Source organism: Schistocerca piceifrons, chromosome 1 (assembly GCF_021461385.2).
Source record: "Schistocerca piceifrons isolate TAMUIC-IGC-003096 chromosome 1, iqSchPice1.1, whole genome shotgun sequence".
In the NCBI taxonomy this organism is placed as follows: domain Eukaryota; kingdom Metazoa; phylum Arthropoda; class Insecta; order Orthoptera; family Acrididae; genus Schistocerca; species Schistocerca piceifrons.
This window is the reverse complement of record NC_060138.1, coordinates 1,057,715,021-1,057,735,594: the sequence shown is the minus strand read 5'-3', so window position 1 is coordinate 1,057,735,594 and position 20,574 is coordinate 1,057,715,021. Positions and strand designations below refer to the sequence as shown.

Sequence of the window (20,574 nt, the reverse complement as noted above, 5' to 3'; positions counted from 1 at the left end):
CGTAATTTGCGCGTGTTTATTTCTGCATTTTCCATGTTTTCAGAAGTAGTGATGTGGGGAAAACCTCGCTGAAACTAGTTTAAGTGAAACAAATAAAGTGGTTTCATGACGGCATATCCACGTACTCTACATGGTGTTATGCTGAGTCGGACTAGTTAAGAGAAGAGCATGAAGTGCACGAGCTCCTCGTGCAGTCCTTGAAGGACCAGTGGATGTCGACCGGCCACCGAGGCGTCATGCAGATGTGGTGTGAAGGGGCATGTGGTGAGTACACCTCTCTGCGGGCCGTTTTACCGACTTTCCTACCATGGAGCCACTGTTTCTCAGTCACGTAGCTCCTTAGTTGGCATCACAAGGCTGGATGCACCGTACCAGTCCTCCCGCCAAGGAAAAGTCCGTGCGGTATTGGTAATCGAACCCAGTTCCTCCTCATGGGAGCCATCTATGCAGACCACCGAGCCACGGAGGCGGACAGGAAGCGTACAGTAATCGTAAATCTTCTTAAGTTTGGCAGTTTTCTCCGTGTGTTCATGCATTTGTTAGACGAGGAATGTATGTGAAAAATCAATGCAATCAGAGAACCATGTTTCAGATTGTAACATTCCAGGCTTATGGTTACTAGCCCTGCATTACGTATTACTAGATAAGTACTCTTATATCTCCAGCTATAATTAAATTCAATTTCTTTTCGATAATAGGAAAAAGGCTTTTAGAAGAATAATAGCAATACCAAACAATAGTAGTTACAATACCCTTTGTACCATAAACAATCAAAATCAGATCCAGAAAATTAATACATGGAAAATGTTTGGATAAAAGAATAATATAATTCGTTCTCATCATCTGTAAATGGTAGGAATTAAATCTCGAGCCTAATTAACAAAATATAGATAATTGATCTTTTAGCATTGTTAAAATGCTTGTTTCTGCAATTTCAATATTAATGTGATTTTTATGTGTTTAGAAAATGTCTTAAACTTGGTCTAACAAAGTAGGGACTGTTATAGAGTGTTTGATAATGTTGTTAAACTATTTAATATTATAAGCTTCTTTCAAACGCCACAGAACAAAGTTCATAGTTCCATAAAAAAAAAGAAAAACGAAGTCGGTGTCGTAATTCGCCAACTATCAACGATAAAAATTGCCTTCGAGTGTTAGGAAACTAGTCATAGCAGAGAGAGGGAGAAAAAGTGATCAATGAAGGAAAAGATATATTAACTGGAGAGTATGAAATACAGGGCGGAGGGAGAGAGAACGAGATAGTTGCTGTGTGTGTGTGTGTGTGTGTGTGTGTGTGTGTGTGTCTGTCTGTCTGTCTGTGTCTGTGTAAGAGAGAGGGAGAGATAATTTTCGTTCCTATTCTGTATCATGCCTAGAGCCTCGTAGAATGATGGTTTGGGTATTTGTTGTTACAACATCTTGCCGAAACCATTTTGGGTGAAGTAAAGTATTTTCGATCAAGGGAATTCATAAACAAAATGACTGTGCAGGTGGACACCACGAATATATTTCCCAAGGTTTAGCGATATGTTTTCTGCCATTGTACAAAAACACTTATAAACGGTTTACAGCTTACATTTCATGAAGTGTACTTTTGGATTCGTCTCTCGACACGAAGACGAAGCACCTGGACATAACTGACAGTTTGTTGTTGTTGTGGTCTTCAGTCCTGAGACTGGTTTGATGCAGCTCTCGATGCTACTCTATCCTGTGCAAGCTTCTGCATCTCCCTGTACCTACTGCAACCTACATCCTTCTTAATCTGCTTGGTGTATTCATCTCTTGGTCTCCCTCTACGATTTTTACCCGACAGTAAGCATCTGCAATTAGAAGCGGGGTTCTTTCTTAAATTTTTCTGTTGGGAACGAAGCATACAAAGCGTAAAAGTAAGGTATAAAACAGTTTCATATGTTCATAAACTTTATTTATTCACACATTTATACAAATGTGGTAAGCGTTAATTTCTGCAAACACTGGAATTAAATACAGAACGCACGTAATAGTTATTTTCTCGTATATAAATTTAGGAGAAGAATATATAAGACAAATGACTCAGTAAGGAATTTTATCTATGTACAACATCCACATCACATGATGGAAATATTTTTTTTGAATAATATGTTGAACTGGTTCAAATAATAGTCTCCGTTAAACAATAGAAGAGACAAATATGTGGGTATAGGTAACCAGTAGCACATTTTTAAGTATATTTCATTTTAAAGATAATACAGAAATCTACACTTATAGACTAAATTACTATCAGAATACGAAAAATGTCAGAACTGTTGTACAAGCTTTTGCTTCACCATGTATATTCAGACATATTCCTTGGAATTTCCCTGTAAACGTTGTGTAAAATTGATGTAATGTGGGGCAAAAAGGATTACAGAGAAACCAGACAGCATTCTTGATATTTAATTTGATTTTCAAGAGGCAGGTATAGTATGGGAAGTTCTAGGAGTAACGTTACAGAGTTATATTGATGCTGAAAGCACAAGCTTGACTGACATGAAACATAAGTCTTTCCGTTTCTAACGCACCATTCTCATCTTCAACTATTTTCTTCTGCTAAACGCTATTTGAAATACTGAGAGGTTGTTGTTACCGTTACAACTACTGACTAGCATTAACAACCAATGCGTTTAATATAAGGTACTCATTTTAAGAAACAAAGCCACTTCACCTCTCCAGCTCAATACGGAATTCGTCTCGGATAGGTATTGAACTCTTCGAAAAAACATATTCAGTGAATCCTGGTGAAAGAGGGAAAAAACGATACTACTGAGGCGCATCGCTATTGAGTCATTGTTTTACGCTGTGCCCAGATTTTAAGTTGGCTGACGCAGTAATCCAGTTCGATGTAGAATTTTGAATTGTGTCTTGTTAACTACTTTGGTTTTTTTATAACAAAATAATATCAGTGTTTGATAACTTTCTCAGGTACAGTTCTATTCATGTTGTTTTCCATCGCTGCTTTTTTTACTACTATCATCTTCAAAAATAATGAGTATGTCCTTTATCATGTCCAACATTGGTTATCCAGTACATTTCGTTATGTACAAAATATGAGCACAGATACTCCATCTGGCTTCTCTGTCACTCATACTTTGGAGGTTGAGTAGTTCTGCAAAAATTTATTGATTGAACAATCACTGTTTCATTGTTGACATACTAGATGAACCAAAGTGCTACAAAGACAGAATGGTTTTGACATCTTCTCCTTCCTCGTTCCTTGAGCTACGTTTCATCAAATCACCAACAATATACTTCTTTACTGTGGAAATTTTGCTGTCCTTATTGTCAGTGGGCCATATTGTTATTCTCGATTTTCTGTGAACTGTAGAATTTTTTATTGTTTCTTCATTATGCTCCTCAAAGTTTGATGGAAATCTGTAGCACGCTGAACACCTCTGTTCTGGCGGAGTGCAGAGATCCGTGTAGCTCACGAGCAAGTGCGGCGACTTCAGAGTGCACACAGGTCGCGGCGCAGACGTGGGCTCGGAAGATGCGACCGCGGGGAAGTCCCGCTGGGTGCAGTTCTGACGTCACGTGACAAAAGGGCGCTGCTTCTGGGAGCAGCGGACAGGCGGCGCTCTCGTCGGCGCTCAGCCCGCTGAAGGTTTGGCTGTGTTCTCTGGAGGCGCGACGAACTTGACCGGAAGCGTGCTAGTCTTGGCCGGAGGAGCCTCCACGTCCACGTAGAGTGGCAGGTACGTCTTCCCGTCCAGCAGCCGCGTGCGCGCAGTCACGTAGCCAAGACGTGCGTACATCTGCAACAGTCAGAAAAGAAATTCAGTATCCCAAAGAGCTCGCTTCAAGAGGATACTACCCCATGCTGGCAGCAGGACATGAGCTGGTGAAGTAATTCTGAGGGTGGAACAAGTAAAATTGATTTCCTTCTGTTATTGTGTGATTAGTCGGAGTGCAGGGTTAGCAGAATTCGATGGAGCAACAGAGAATTAATGACATGCTATGCATCACCTTGTAAATTCTCAATGGTAAGAGTGTTTTATGTCAGATCAGAGTTTCTAAAAGGGCCTGCACAGGTTCAACACTTGACAGTGCCAGTCTGTGAGACCTTTAATATATCGAGGTTACCCGTATACCGTCAATAAACTGTCAATTGGCAAGGTGATTTCGAACACTGAAAAGAAATTGTGTGGTGCAACACTTTAACTGTAACAACAGAAAATAACTAAAAAGAGGAACCTGGTCAGTAACTAGCGGAAAAAAGAGGAGCGACTTGTCGCACGTTAACGTACTAAATGAAATCAGAATTACGTCCCTGAAAGATTTCGTAAACTCTTTTCGGATAAGTCCTGCATCCTACAACAAATTATTGATGCTGATACGTAATAAAACAGAGAACAAAATTATGTTGATGAGAGATGAGTCGTTAACGACAAGAGTTTAGGAGAAACCTCGAAGTTTCTGGCGACAGGCAGGTCATAGGAATGCTTTTGTGCTTGTTGTGTAATATCAACAAACACAAAAAACGCCATGTAGCTGGTTTGTGAAGCTCTGTTACAACTTAATGGAGAATATTGTCAAACTATCAATATCCGACCTCATAAGTTCAGTATGTATTGATAATACTGAGAATAGTTTGAGAGTTACCAATACTGCTCGTGAATATTTCTAGCTGACATAAGACGGTCAGTATATTGACGGTTCGACAATATAACTGAACGTGTAACTTGACTGTACCTCATGCATGCGGCTGCATGTGTGTGTGATTTATGAGTGTTCAGTGGTGAGGTTCTCAGCGCCCCTACGAAAATTAGTAGAAATCAGTGTGTTTAAAAAGTCTAAAATGTTATGAAACAAATAAGAGTATATTTAAAAAAAATTTACTCATTCTCTCCCATTTTAATGCACTGTCACCCTCACAACCATACTATGTCACGCCCTCTGTTGTAGTATAAATGTGATCAGATGTTGTAAATTTGTCAACTAAAACACAAATAAAGTAAGAAAAGCTAACAGAATTACATATGGCTTCGTGGTTGGCCGATCAGTTACACGTTAAAAACTTCTCCCTGAAATTTCAGGAAACAAGTCTGTTTCACAGAACCTTGGAGTCGTGCCATACTCGTGTCTTTGTTGGTTAAAACTGAGGACAAATTTATCCTCTTGCCTTTATGTAAAAGACAGTCTACTAAAACGTGGTGGCACTGCGATCTCTACGGCACAAGAATTACACATCTGAGGGTCCTCTCGCTGGACCAAGAAGCTATGCGTCACGGTACTGTGTCCTATGTGAATACGAGTGAGAAGGACCGCATGTCACATATGTGACTGGTAGAAGGTACACTGTGGTTGAGCTGTTGATTTTACTAAGCGAAGCTTGTTGTCTGTCACCTCCAACCACAATTCTTCCACAGATGCTTGACTGTACTTCAACAATGAAGAGATAGCATGTTGGGGGATAGCACACTGAATTTCCTGACTGTCGCGCGATGCTTCCTTGCGTGCTACATCTGCCATTGACACCCACGTGCCCTGGAACCCCGCAGATAAACACCTCCTTACTTAGCCTTTTTTGAGGTAGAGAAGGGTGTTCTGGATATTTTGGACTGTTTTATCTGTTGGGCACAAGGATGGGTTACAAGTGTCGTAGACAATTAAGGACACTCGGCGAGTCGGAACAGAAAAGACATTTAGCAGTCGCAACAAATCTTATCTGCTCCATTGCCCCTAAGATCCCGTATACTTTGGTATCCCATAGAGAGGATTCAAGAGGTAACCGCATCTTGAAGACATGATCAGAAGAAACAATACAGTAGCCAACGGAGTCCCCCTTTTTAGACTCCTTTGTGAATACAGACGCTCCTGGTGGTAATTTAAAATGTCGTATAGTATCAGATATAGGGGTCCAAACTCTTCTGTAGGCCACTGAGTCTAAAATTACTGTGGTCCTTTGCAGTGACCAAGATGGCATTCGGTTTCAACCCTGAAGGGGGCGACTTCAGCTCATGCTTCACGCGGTTCCTAAAACTTTTGTTGCTCGTGGGCTATTTGAGAAAAGGTGTTCCGTAGCTGGACGAGTAACAGTATTGACCTAACTGAGCTGTCTAGGTTAGCTGGACGAGTAACAGTATTGACCTAACTGAGCTGTCTAGGTATCATGATACAAGTCAATGTGTCATTGTACTAGCACCATCTCCTGAATACTTTGCTTGGGTAGCACCCTTGCAGTAAAAGATATAAGGAGTGGCTTAGCCACAAGGTTAGTGGTAGTTCCAGGCTGGATGCTAAGAGTTTTGCCAACGAAAGCCAAGTATGTGAGGTTTGATACCACTTTGGTGCGCGGTTATTTATCTATAGCCATTTTTTAACAAGTAACGTGGACGAAATCAATTTACTCTTATATTCGAAGCGCATTTGTGGATACCTGTCGTCCGTTACACAATTGTATAAACTACTGTAATATGAACGTGTAATAAAATAATAATTATTTTCTACATTTCTTCGTATAGTGCACTGGACAGTTATTCTACACAGTTCCTCGATTCCTCGTCGGTCTCAAAGCAAGTCAATCTTTCCAATTTGTTAATTAATTAGCAAACTCTACACAAAAGCGAAATAAAAAGGAAATAAAGTGGTAGGGCGTACACGTCCGTGGTTATCAAAATATCGTTTCTTTTATCAAATGGGCCTTGGCTTACCTGTTGCACTACCACCACTATTACCATAAAAGATAAAGTTCTTCTGCGTACTGCATTTACTGTGATAATAGAGTTGAAAATACTGTAAGTGATTTTCAGAGTCGTCTTCATCGAGTTACTTACATGTTCCATAGATCAGTTACACGATTTTTATCAAAATTATCTGCTACGAGTCGCTAGAGGCTACATGCGAACCACTTGATTTTTGAAAATTGTTGACCATAAATATGTTACTAATTGATTTAAGTTTAATAAGACAGAAGATATCAGCCTTTAATAGTTTCCACGTAGCTAGTGACACACTTCATTTATTTAGTTGCATATGCTACCAGATTTATTATTAAGTCTTTCCATACAAAAGAAGGAGTTATCCAAGAGAAACGATTTGATACTAAATTTAAAATTTAGTTTGCTATCTGGCAGGCATTCTATGTTGTAGGGCAAATTATCAAAGACTTTTCTGGTTGCGTATTGAACACGGTTCTGACCTACCGACAGCTTCGGGAAACAATAATATGAACCTTTTTTCCTCTAGTAGTGGATAAATGGATATCAATATTCTCTAATTCTGTTCTAGATTTGTGAAGAATTGCATTAAGAAATGTACATATTGTGAAGGCGAGGTTAAAATTCCTAACTCCCTGAGAAGCATCTGCAGGACGATTGTGGGTCAACACCATGTATCATTTTCACTGCCCACCTAAGGACATCACACACAAGCATGCCCGAGGCAGGACTCGAACCTGCGACCGTAGCGGTCGCGCGGTTCCAGACAGCGAGACTCATCGCTGGAGAGAATTCCGCTACAGTCAACGAGATTCCAGGCCGAAGACGTGTCTGGCGACGCCCCAGACCAACCTTATTGTCCCCCACCATAAGGCCTGACAACCAGGAGTGATGTTCTGGGCCGGCCGCTGTGGCCGAGCGGTTCTAGGCGCTTCAGGCCGGAACTGCGCTGCTGCTACAGTCGCAGGCTCGAATCCTGCCTCGGGCATGGATGTGTGTGATGTCCTTCGGTTAGTTAGGTTTAAGTAGTTCTAAGTCTAGGGGACTGATGACCTCAGATGTTAAATCCCATGATGCTTAGAGCCATTTGAACCATTTTGATGTTCTGGGGTGCCATTTCTTTATATAACAGGATCCATTTGGTTGTCATCCGCTGCACTCTTACGGGACAGTGGTAAGTTGACGATATTCTACGCCCCGTTCTGGGCTTACATTTCAGCAAGATAATGCCCACCGAAGCACGGAAAGCGTTTTGTAGTACTTATCTTCATGTTTGCCAAATCCTACCTTGTCCAGCAGATCGCCAGATCTTTGACCAACTATGATCGTCTGGAGCTTTACGGGCAGGATGCTCCTACCATCCCGGAGTTTTGACGACCTAACGTGCCAATTGGATAGAATTTGGCATGACATCCGTCAGGAGGACGTCCAACAGCTCTATCAATTTTGAGATTAATAAATGCTTCCACAAGGCCCAGAGGTGGGCCTATGTATTACTGATATACTCAATTTGTAAAGCTCTTTCTCTTGAATAAATCATCCAAGTTTTCTGAAATTGTAATCACTGTTTTGTCTGTACATGTTCTACAACGCATCTACCAATTTCCGTCCCTTCTCGAGAATTTCTTCGTGCTACATCGTTTTTTCTTCTTGTCTGACAGTGTATTTTACTTTTGTGTGGAAGATAGAAAGCTTGTAAATCTGAAATTTCATAGGTTCACAGGAACAACACAAAAATGCATCCTTCTGAGGATGCATCAGGTCTTGACATTCTACAAGCAGATACAGCTGAAGCAAATGATCAGCGGAGCAGACAGAAAGCTCGGGAGAAGGTAAAACATGGAGGTATTCAGGAACAAACGAGGAAAAAGAGAAATGAGGGAAAGGAACATAAAACCTTGTAAGTAGGCTGTTTAGGTTTTTTTATTGGTAACGCCACCTCTGTATGAAAATCACTGGCTGTGCTGTGCGCAGTCTGTGGCTGCTTTGCATTGTTGTAATACTCGCCATTGTAGTGTTAGGCAGCTGGCTGTGAACAGCGCGTAGCGTTGCGCAGTTGGAGGTGAGCCACCAGCAGTGGTGGATGTGGGGAGAGAGATGGCGGAGTTTTGAAATTTGTCATGAACTGCTATATTTATATATGATGATATCAAGGTAAATACATTGTTTGTTCTCTATTAATATCTTTCATTTGCTAACTATCCCTATCAGTAGTTAGTGCCTTCCATAGTTTGAATCTTTTATTTAGCTGGCAGTAGTGGCGCTCGCTGTATTGCAGTAGCTTGAGCAGCAAAGATTTTTGTGAGGTAAGTGATTTGTGAAAGGTATAGTTTAATGTTAGTCAGGGTCATTCTTTTGTAGGGAATTTTGAAAGTCAGATTGCGTTGCGCTAACAAAATATTGTGTGTCAGTTTAAGCACAGTCAGGTACAATTTTAAAAAGGGGAAGTTTCATATAGCGACCCTGCCAGGATACCTCACTGGAATCTTCTGATTTTTTGTTGTAGTTTGTGTAATTAGTGTAGATTTTGTTTATTGCTAGCGTGTAATTGTAGAGAAAATCTCCATTGTAGTTGCAGACTTTCATTGTTGTACTGTAAAACAGTTGTGGCATGCATGTAGATTTGCACCAAGTATTTCGCAGCTGCAATTAACTAGATATTATTTTCAGTGCTATGTTAATGTGTTCTCTTATTTTTGATCTTCAAATTGTGTTTTTCTGTGTTGTCGTGTGAAATACTGTGACAATAATGGCGTGTGAAAAACGTAATACTAGGCTCCAAAGTAAACTGAGAAATGACAGTGAAAATGAAAGCAGTGTGTTAGCGCCACCGAGTAATGAATTAACTGATGTTCAAAGTAGTAATTTGGTAATTGTGCATAGGGAAATGGAGCGGGCGGCAAACAATGGCGTGGACAGTGAAACAATTAGTGAAGAGGGAAGCATTATCGATCGATCGGTCGGCAACAGCTCGCCTCAGGAATCCGAAATGACAGGACACAATTTTGCAAATACTGTAGATTCAGGTTTTGCGTCCTCACCGTTTTCTCAAATGAGTCAAGACACATTTTGACATCAAGACTGCATGGAAATCCACTACTTCTGTGTGCATTTTCTTCTACTGCTCAGACTTTGAGAAAAACACTACTATTTTACCGTAATGAACGATCAGGACTGTCTTTATGGACTGTGAGAAAATTTGAGCTTTTGACCAACATTGTATCAATAAGTGTGTGCATTTGATTTCTTTGTTATTGCAACTATGAAAAATTTTTGCAAATCTGTATTGGCCACTGCCCAATCCAATTTGTAAAATTTTTTGTGGGGAGCATGGGGGCTATGTAAGTAGGCTGTTTAGGTTTTTTTATTGGTAACGCCACCTCTGTATGAAAATCACTGGCTGTGCTGTGTGCAGTCTGTGGCTGCTTTGCATTGTTGTAATACTCGCCATTGTAGTGTTAGGCAGCTGGCTGTGAACAGCGCGTAGCGTTGCGCAGTTGGAGGTGAGCTGCCAGCAGTGGTGGATGTGGGGAGAGAGATGGCGGAGTTTTGAAATTTGTCATGAACTGCTATATTTATATATGATGATATCAAGGTAAATATATTGTTTGTTCTCTATTAATATCTTTCATTTGCTAACTATCCCTATCAGTAGTTAGTGCCTTCCATAGTTTGAATCTTTTATTTAGCTGGCAGTAGTGGCGCTCGCTGTATTGCAGTAGCTTGAGCAGCGAAGATTTTTGTGAGGTAAGTGATTTGTGAAAGGTATAGTTTAATGTTAGTCAGGGCCATTCTTTTGTAGGGAATTTTGAAAGTCAGATTGCGTTGCGCTAACAAAATATTGTGTGTCAGTTTAAGCACAGTCAGGTACAATTTTAAAAAGGGGAAGTTTCAACCTATAGGGACAAGGGGGCGAGGAGGTGCTGTATTAAAACATGTAGGCCCTCCACACCAATGCTCTAAAATTTTTTACGAGCTTGTAAGTGAAGAAGTCAAGCGTCTCATATTCAGGAATTTCTGGCAGCTGAAAAGCAATGATATGCAAAATGTGCACCTACAAAGTTGTTTACTGTCAAAAAGAGTTATCTGTAAAACGAACACTTTAAAGTTTGGAAAGGTTTCTCAGTAATATTCCGTTAACTCGGCCAGAAAGTAAAGTAGAAAATCTATGGAAACAGGTGTTAAGTGCACTAGACTTGTAAGTAAACAATGTTCAATAGCCACTGACAAAATTGTAGGAGTAGAATTGTGGATGGAATTTACCACTATAAAAATATGCCATTGCGGTAGACTCATGCTCATAAATTTAGGATAATGCTGATACATGGTGAAACAAGGATCTGGTGGGCGGTTTACGGGGGTAAATCACCTTGGGGTATGACCATGCGGTGCATTTAACCTGCGATAGTCGCATGGTGGCGCTGGCAGCAGTCAACAAAAGCCGAGGTGTGTTGGTGCGTGTCAGAGTACGGTGCAGCGAGTAAGTGTGCAGACGTTTAGAGACGTGCTAATGGTGACTGTATGTTGAAAATGGCTCAAGGAACACATATTGATGACGTTATGAGGAGTAGAATACTAGGGCGATTGGAGGCTGGTCAAACACAGCAGGTCGTACCACGGGCCCTCCATGTGCCACAAACTGTGATCTCAAGATTATGGCAACGATTGCAGCAGACAGGAAACGCGTCCAGGCGCTACAGTACGGAACGTCCACAGTGTACAACACCACAAGAAGACCGATATCTCACCATCAGTGCCCGCAGACGGTCACGGAGTACTGCAGGTAGCCTTGCTCGGGGCCTTGCCGCAGCCACTGCAACAGTTGTCTCCAGACACACAGTCTTACAGACGACTGAACAGACATGGTTTATTCGCCCGGAGACCTGCAAGGTGCATTCCACTGACCCCTGGTCACAGGACAGCCCGTAAAGCCTGGTGTCATGAACACAGTACATGATCATTGCAACAGTAGTCCCAGGTTACGTTCACGGACGAGTCCAGGTATAGCCTGAACAGAGATTATCGCCGGTTTTCATCTGGCGTGAACCAGGCACCAGATACCAACCCCTTAATGTCCTCGAAAGGGACCTGTTTTGAGGTCGTGGTTTGATGGTGTGGGGCGGTATTATGATTGGTGCACGTACACCCCTGCATGTCTTTGACAGAGGAACTGTAACAGGTCAGGTGTATCGGGACATCTTTTTCACCAGTATGTCTGCCTTTTCAGGGGTGCAGTGAGTCCCACCTTCCTCCTGGCGGATGATAGCGCACGGACCCACCAAGCTGTCATCGCGGAGGAGTACCTTGAAACAGAAGATATCAGGCGAATGGAGTAGCCTGCCTGTTCTCCAGACCTCAACCCCATCGAGCACGTCTGGGATGCTCTCGGTCGACGTATCGCTGCACGTCTTCAAACCCCTAGGACACTTCAGGAGCTCTGATAGGCACTGGTGCAAGAATGGGAGGCAATACCCCAGCAGATGCTCGACCACCTGATACAGAGTATGCCAACCCGTTGTGCGGCCTGTGTACATGTGCGTGGTGATCATATCCCTTATTGATGTCAGGGTACATGCGCAGGAAACTGGCGTTTTGTAGCACATGTGTTTCGGGACTGTTTTCTCAACTTATCACCAATACCGTGGACTTAGAGATCTGTGTCGTGTGTGTTCCCTATGTGCCTACGCTATTATCGCCAGTTTTGTGTAGTACCACGTTGTGTGGTACCACATTATGCAGTTATCCTTAATTTATGAGCATGAGTGTATGTGAAAACAATGCCCATGTCTGTATAAAAAAATCACATTGGATGCACATGCAGTATGTTATTTATGATAATTTGACGATTCACTGCGCGATTTCTCGACACCACCAAAAGGTCGTGTACCACTCTTTACCACCGAGATCTTCAGATATCTGAGTTATTTTCATAGAATTAATCAGGTCACGGTTTGAACAGAGCAGAGTAGGGGAAGGCTGTGTTACCTGCTTTCGCCGGGTGCAGAAGGCGATGCAGCAGCACACGAGGAAGGCGGCCACGGTGACGGCGCTGGCGATGTAGAACGTGTAGTGGCGGTAGTGGGAGTCGAGCAGCCACGGCTTGTACATCAGGTGCAGCGTCACGATCAGCGCCAGCACCGCCATGGCCGCCAGCAACAGCGGCGCGTACAGCAGGCCGATCGTCCAGCTGGGGGCTGCCTCCGGCTGCAACAGGGCAAGCACGCCGGTTCAGCTCAAACTCCTAACCACTGTACTGGTGTTTTAGTCAAACGCTGGCAGACGAACAGCAAACAGAGAGGCCGTACAGAGTGCATGTGGGGAACAAAACTGCCGACTATTTCGCTCCAGAAGCAGGACGACTTCAGGGAGGTATCATTTCTTCGGCCCTATACACGCTATACACAACCGATATGCCATAGTGTGGTTAATAGCCCTCTACGCAGACGAAACGGAGTACTGGACCACAGGAAACCGAACAAATAGGATACAACAAAGGTCCAGAATCTACTTAGCCAGACTGGAAGAACGAAAGCATAAACACATAATTAGGCCAAACTGTATCAAAACTCAAATGTTCTTTTCCAGCACAAACACCTAACGGTGAAATATAAGCTTGATATCAGAGATACACAACTTATATTACTTGTAATATCTCTAAAAGCCAGTGGAAACGTAAGATACTTAGCTCTTCATTAGGACAAGCACCTAAATTGGAAAATACACAAACAATACATATGCAGCGTATCGAAAAAATACGGCAGAGCGGACATGAGTTGCAACTGAGCCCGCCACAGGCAGGCGAGATTATTAATCACTGAAAAGCAAAACACAGCTGACTGGTCTGTGAAATGGAGCCAGCTGGGTACTGTATAGCAGCAGCCGAAGCTGCTATATGCTATTGAAAGGACGGAAGCCTTTCCTCATTTGCCACCACGGAAGCGTTTAGAGTAAGTGCCTTAAGCCCTGTGGCCGGGGGGCTCTAGGCGCTTCAGTCCGGAACCGCGCTGCTGCTATGGTTGCAGGTTCGAATCCTGCCTCGGGCATGGATGTGTGTGATGTCCTTAGGTTAGTTAGGTTTAAGTAGTTCTAAGTCTAGGGCAGCTTGGAGGGTAAAAATCTAGAGGGAGACCAAGAGATGAATACACTAAGCAGATTCAGAAGGATGTAGGCTGCAGTAGGTACTGGGAGATGAAGAAGCTTGCACAGGATAGACTAGCATGCAGAGCTGCATCAAACCAGTCTCACGACTGAAGACCACAAGAACCACAACAAGTCTAGGGGACTGATGACCTAAGATGTTAAGTCTCATAGTGATTAGATCAATTTGAACCTTAAGCCCTAAATGAAAATAGTCTGTAGGTATAAGTAGTCAGCCTTTCGTGAACTAAATCATGCTCGTCTCAGTATCAGCGTACACCACGAGCCTGTGGCAGCCAGTGTGACATCCCGAATGCAGTAAGGGGTCCGCTGTTTAACTGTGAGACAAGGCAGCCTGCCCTGAGCCACAAGGGAGCCGTCCGCTCGCTGGAGGGAGCTGACGGCCGTCGTCAGCTGCGCCACCACGTTGTCATCACAGTCACAGTGGGAGACGTCACTGGTCAGTGACACCGTGTTGGCCCCGCTCTTTGCACTGTCAGCAGTGCCGGACACAGAGTACGCGAAAGAACTTGCCCCCCTTCTAACAGCCGTGTACCGCAAGTCTCTAGAGGAACGGAGGGTTCCAAACGATTGGAAAAGAGCACAGGTAGTCCCAGTCTTCAAGAAGGGTCGTTGAGCAGATGCGCAAAACTATAGACCTATATCTCTGACGTCGATCTGTTGTAGAATTTTAGAACATGTTTTTTGCTCGAGTATCATGTCGTTTTTGGAAACCCAGAATCTACTATGTAGGAATCAACATGGATTCCGGAAACAGCGATCGTGTGAGACCCAACTCGCTTTATTTGTTCATGAGACCCAGAAAATATTAGATACAGGCTCCCAGGTAGATGCTATTTTCCTTGACTTCCGGAAGGCGTTCGATACAGTTCCGCACTGTCGCCTGATAAACAAAGTAAGAGCCTACGGAATATCAGACCAGCTGTGTGGCTGGATTGAAGAGTTTTTAGCAAACAGAACACAGCATGTTGTTATCAATGGAGAGACGTCTACAGACGCTAAAGTAACCTCTGGCGTGCCACAGGGGAGTGTTATGGGACCATTGCTTTTCACAATATATATAAATGACCTAGTAGACAGTGTCGGAAGTTCCATGCGGCTTTTCGCGGATGATGCTGTAGTATACAGAGAAGTTGCAGCATTAGAAAATTGTAGCGAAATGCAGGATGATCTGCAGCGGATAGGCACTTGGTGCAGGGAGTGGCAACTGACCCTTAACATAGACAAATGTAATGTATTGCGAATACATAGAAAGAAGGATCCTTTATTGTATGATTATATGATAGCGGAACAAACACTGGTAGCAGTTACTTCTGTAAAATATCTGGGAGTATGCATGCGGAACGATTTGAAGTGGAATGATCATATAAAATTAATTGTTGGTAAGGCGGGTACCAGGTTGAGATTCATTGGGAGAGTGCTTAGAAAATGTAGTCCATCAACAAAGGAGGTGGCTTACAAAACACTCGTTCGACCTATACTTGAGTATTGCTCATCAGTGTGGGATCCGTACCAGATCGGTTTGACGGAGGAGATAGAGAAGATCCAAAGAAGAGCGGCGCGTTTCGTCACAGGGTTATTTGGTAACCGTGATAGCGTTACGGAGATGTTTAATAAACTCAAGTGGCAAGAGAGGCGCTCTGCATCGCGGTGTAGCTTGCTCGCCAGGTTTCGAGAGGGTGCGTTTCTCGATGAGGAATCGAATATATTGCTTCCCCCTACTTATACCTCCCGAGGAGATCACGAATGTAAAATTAGAGAGATTAGAGCGCGCACGGAGGCTTTCAGACAGTCGTTCTTCCCGCGAACCATACGCGACTGGAACAGGAAAGGGAGGTAATGACAGTGGCCCGTAAAGTGCCCTCCGCCACACACCGTTGGGTGGCTTGCGGGGTATAAATGTAGATGTAGATATCGTTTCACATGAGAGGTAACTTGACGGCTCCACCAATCTGTTCCTGGTGTGCTATGGCCAAGGGTCAGAATGAAACAATTAACTGAACAAATCTATTGTCTTCTTGACATCTCATTTCACTCCCGTTGGGTGGCAACCTTAAGTGCCATGTAACACCTATAATCAGGAAGAGACTGGGAATAGTCTGACAAATGCAAGACAAATTTCATGAATGCAGTGCTACAACGGCACTGCACATTAACAAAGCTTAAATCAGGCCAGTCACTGTACGAGGGCCACGTGAGGCACGACAATGGCAGAAAAAGTATACGGCGCAGAAAGTAGACTACTTCGGAGCTTCATGAGACTCAACAACAGGATCCCAAGCGACGAAGTGGACAATACCACAAAGAAATCAGGCCTACAAACTAGTGAACCTAACAACAAGATATATCCTGCACAACAGATCTTACATGGAGAACCGCCTAACTATAAATATGGGGACAACAAGTAAACCTAAAAAGAAGTTCGTTTGTCTCAGCAGAACCATGGCCCGAAACACCTCCAAATTATTTCCAAACATCTGTCTAACAATCACACCACTCACTCAAAAAGCACTAGATAGATAACCTAAAGTAAATGCAAACACGTTAAAATCTTCGATCGGTGCCTCTTGAAACACTTCGGCTACCTTAGTTACGGAAGCACGCACCGTACTAACACCGACTGTTTTCCCAAGTTCGAATTCACACGATGAATGAGCGAATGGATGAGTGAACGAATGAGTGAGTCTCCCGCAGTTACATGTAGAGCAGGGCAGCCAGGAGTTCTGCTCGCAGAACATGCATGTGTGCCAATCTCTTTTGCCCGAGTGCAGACTTCCGCCTCTAGCAAAAAAAAAATGGTTCAAATAGCTCTGAGCACTATGGGACTTAACATCTGTGGTCATCAGTCCCCTAGAACTTAGAACTACTTAAACCTAACTAACCTAAGGACATCACACACATCCATGCCCTAGGCAGGATTCGAATCTGCGACCGTAGCCCGCCTCTAGCACTCCATGCTCTCTTACTGGGAAGAGGGTGAAGCTTTAATGATATTAAATCTACAACTGTGCTTCCAGCGTTTAGCAATAAACCTAGTAACAACAAGTGGTGGTGCGCTTCATTGGCCGTAAATGTCATACAATATGCTTAGACATTTGTATACACAATGTCATCTAAATATTAATTAATTTATGCTTGCAACATAAAGCTATTCTCGATTTAATACACTCCTGGAAATTGAAATAAGAACACCGTGAATTCATTGTCCCAGGAAGGGGAAACTTTATTGACACATTCCTGGGGTCAGATACATCACATGATCACACTGACAGAACCACAAGCACATAGACACAGGCAACAGAGCATGCACAATGTCGGCACTAGTACAGTGTATATCCACCTTTCGCAGCAATGCAGGCTGCTATTCTCCCATGGAGACGATCGTAGAGATGCTGGATGTAGTCCTGTGGAACGGCTTGCCGTGCCATTTCCACCTGGCGCCTCAGTTGGACCAGCGTTCGTGCTGGACGTGCAGACCGCGTGAGACGACGCTTCATCCAGTCCCAAACATGCTCAATGGGGGACAGATCCGGAGATCTTGCTGGCCAGGGTAGTTGACTTACACCTTCTAGAGCACGTTGGGTGGCACGGGATACATGCGGACGTGCATTGTCCTGTTGGAACAGCAAGTTCCCTTGCCGGTCTAGGAATGGTAGAACGATGGGTTCGATGACGGTTTGGATGTACCGTGCACTATTCAGTGTCCCCTCGACGATCACCAGTGGTGTACGGCCAGTGTAGGAGATCGCTCCCCACACCATGATGCCGGGTGTTGGCCCTGTGTGCCTCGGTCGTATGCAGTCCTGATTGTGGCGCTCACCTGCACGGCGCCAAACACGCATACGACCATCATTGGCACCAAGGCAGACGCGACTCTCATCGCTGACGACGACACGTCTCCATTCGTCCCTCCATTCATGCCTGTCGCGACACCACTGGAGGCGGGCTGCACGATGTTGGGGCGTGAGCGGAAGACGGCCTAACGGTGTGCGGGACCGTAGCCCAGCTTCATGGAGACGGTTGCGAATGGTCCTCGCCGATACCCCAGGAGCAACAGTGTCCCTAATTTGCTGGGAAGTGGCGGTGCGGTCCCCTACGGCACTGCGTAGGATCCTACGGTCTTGGCGTGCATCCGTGCGTCGCTGCGGTCCGGTCCCAGGTCGACGGGCACGTGCACCTTCCGCCGACCACTGGCGACAACATCGATGTACTGTGGAGACCTCACGCCCCACGTGTTGAGCAATTCGGCGGTACGTCCACCCGGCCTCCCGCATGCCCACTATACGCCCTCGCTCAAAGTCCGTCAACTGCACATACGGTTCACGTCCACGCTGTCGCGGCATGCTACCAGTGTTAAAGACTGTGGTGGAGCTCCGTATGCCACGGCAAACTGGCTGACACTGACGGCGGCGGTGCACAAATGCTGCGCAGCTAGCGCCATTCGACGGCCAACACCGCGGTTCCTGGTGTGTCCGCTGTGCCGTGCGTGTGATCATTGCTTGTACAGCCCTCTCGCAGTGTCCGGAGCAAGTATGGTGGGTCTGACACACCGGTGTCAATGTGTTCTTTTTTCCATTTCCAGGAGTGTATATCAACTTCGGAGCCCAGATCTCGTCATTTGCGGGAATTTTTATGTTCAAATCTGTGGCTGGGGCTCATAAAATGCTGGGTAAGAGCTACGGTGATGCACCTGTTAGTGAAATAACATGCAGAGAATGATTTCAACGCTTCAAGAACGGTGACTTTTACGTCGACGGTCGGCATGGCGGTGGAAGAGAGAAGGTTTGCGAAGCTATTGAAATAGACGAAAGCAATCACAGCAGATCGTTATCGACAGCAATTGATTCGTTTCAGCCGAGCACTGAAAGCCAAACGTCCACCATACAGTGATGGACGTGTGATTTTTCAGCGTGAAAATGCTCGATCCCACGTCGCAAAGCCCGTTGAAACATTCTCGGAGACGTTAAAATGGGAAGCCCGCTCCCCCTCCCCTCCATCCCCCCTCCTCACTCCATTATCCATATATTGCTTCTACTGGCTACCACCTTTTTCGATCACTGACACATGGTCTGGCTGATCAGAACTTCCGGTCATATGAAAAAGTGCAAAATTGGATCGATTCATGGACCTCCTCAAAAGACACTCATTCTTCCGCCGCGGGATTCTTATGCTGCCCTAAAGATGGGAGAGAGTGGTGGCCCTCGATGTCCAATACTCTGAATCGCAAATGTTTTGTGTTTTTTCACAGTAAAGTCTCGAACTTCAAGAAAAAACGGCATGCAGCACTGGACAGTCGTACGCAAGTAGTATCAAGTACTTAGCCACTCATACACGCAATGTGGCCAAAGTACACACATTATGATGTTATGGTAGGAATTATGCAGACTGCTCGATAACAGACAGAGTCCAAAACTGGTCGCCACTTAAATAAAAACAAACTTCTGTGCAACTTCGACGGTTTTGTGGTTTCATCGAATCACAGTAATTTCCTGCCTGCAGCAGTCCAGCATTCTGGAAGTGAACAAAACTCAAATGATCTTGTTTCAGCACAAAGACTTAACCAAGGAAAAAAATCATATCAGAGGTATGCGACATACACTATGTGGAACCCTTTGCAACTCAGTGAAAATACAAGATTCCTGGGCGTCCATTACGATAAGCATCTAAACTGCAAAATGTATGAAGAATGCATCTACATCTTTCTGTCTATTCTGCAATTCACACTTACGTGCCTGGCGGAGGGTTCGTCGAATGACTTTTACATTATTTGTCTACTGTTCCACTCTCGAATTGCACGCTAGAAAAACAAACGCTTAAGTCTTACCGTGAGAGCTCTGATTTGTCTTGTTTTATTACAATGTTAATTTCTCCGTATGTAGGTGGGTGTCAACACCTCCGCCCGCGTGTCATATCTGTGAGACTCTCACCTCCCCCCTCCACCCGTCCCCCAGTTGCCATTTAGTCGGTGCGACAGTTTTACCGAGATGTCAACAAACAAATAATAGCAAAAGCAGATGCCAGACAGATTCATAGGAAGAATGTTAAGGAAGTGTAACTCGTTAAAGAAGGAATGGCTTATCAGGCGCTGATTCTACCGATTCTTGTGTACTGTTCACCGATATGGGATGCTTGCCAAGTGGGACTGACAGAAGAGATAGAGACGATCCAACGAAGACCGACATGTTTCGTCGCGAGGTCGTTTAGTCGGCTTCAGAGCGTAACCGAGATGTTATGTGGACCACGGAGAGGTTTACTATAGCACTTTCCGAAAAGAATCGGACAGCGTATTATTTCTTCGCACATACAGCTCGCATAGTGACCACTACGAGAAAATTCGAGAAATTAGAGCCAACGCAGAGGCACACATACAATCATTCTTCCCACTCGTCATTCGCGAGTGGAACTGGGTATGGGGGATCAGTACCGAAAGTACCCTCCGCCACACACCTTCAGGTGCCTTACGGAAGATGATGTACGTGTGGGTATAGAATATAGTCTAGATGATTGGCGCGCAATCAGTTACACTGCCTCAAAACATGTACGCAGTTTCTAGCTTTAATACGTGACTTATGGTGTTAAACATTTAACGTAAAGTTATACCTCTTTGTAAATAAATTATAACAGCATAACTTTAAAATTAAATTAATAACAATGAAAAAAAATTGTTGCCCCTGCAAGGCGTCTGATGAGCAACCTGTAACTGCGACTCAGTGGCTTGTTTAGACCTTCAGTAATACGGGTT

General features: G+C 44.2%; 1 protein-coding gene across 1 annotated transcript in view; it reads right to left on the bottom strand.

Annotated features, from left to right (window-relative positions):
- Positions 1-2,075: 2,075 nt before the first annotated feature.
- LOC124800189 overlaps positions 2,076-20,574 on the bottom strand; it is a 48,675-nt gene continuing 30,176 nt past the window's right edge. The window contains exons 2-3 of the mRNA XM_047262976.1: positions 12,660-12,878; positions 2,076-3,770 (exon numbers count right to left, since the gene is read on the bottom strand). Of these exons, the coding sequence (XP_047118932.1) occupies positions 3,606-3,770; positions 12,660-12,878 (384 nt within the window). The 3' untranslated portion in view covers positions 2,076-3,605. The remainder of the gene's footprint in view (positions 3,771-12,659; positions 12,879-20,574) is intronic.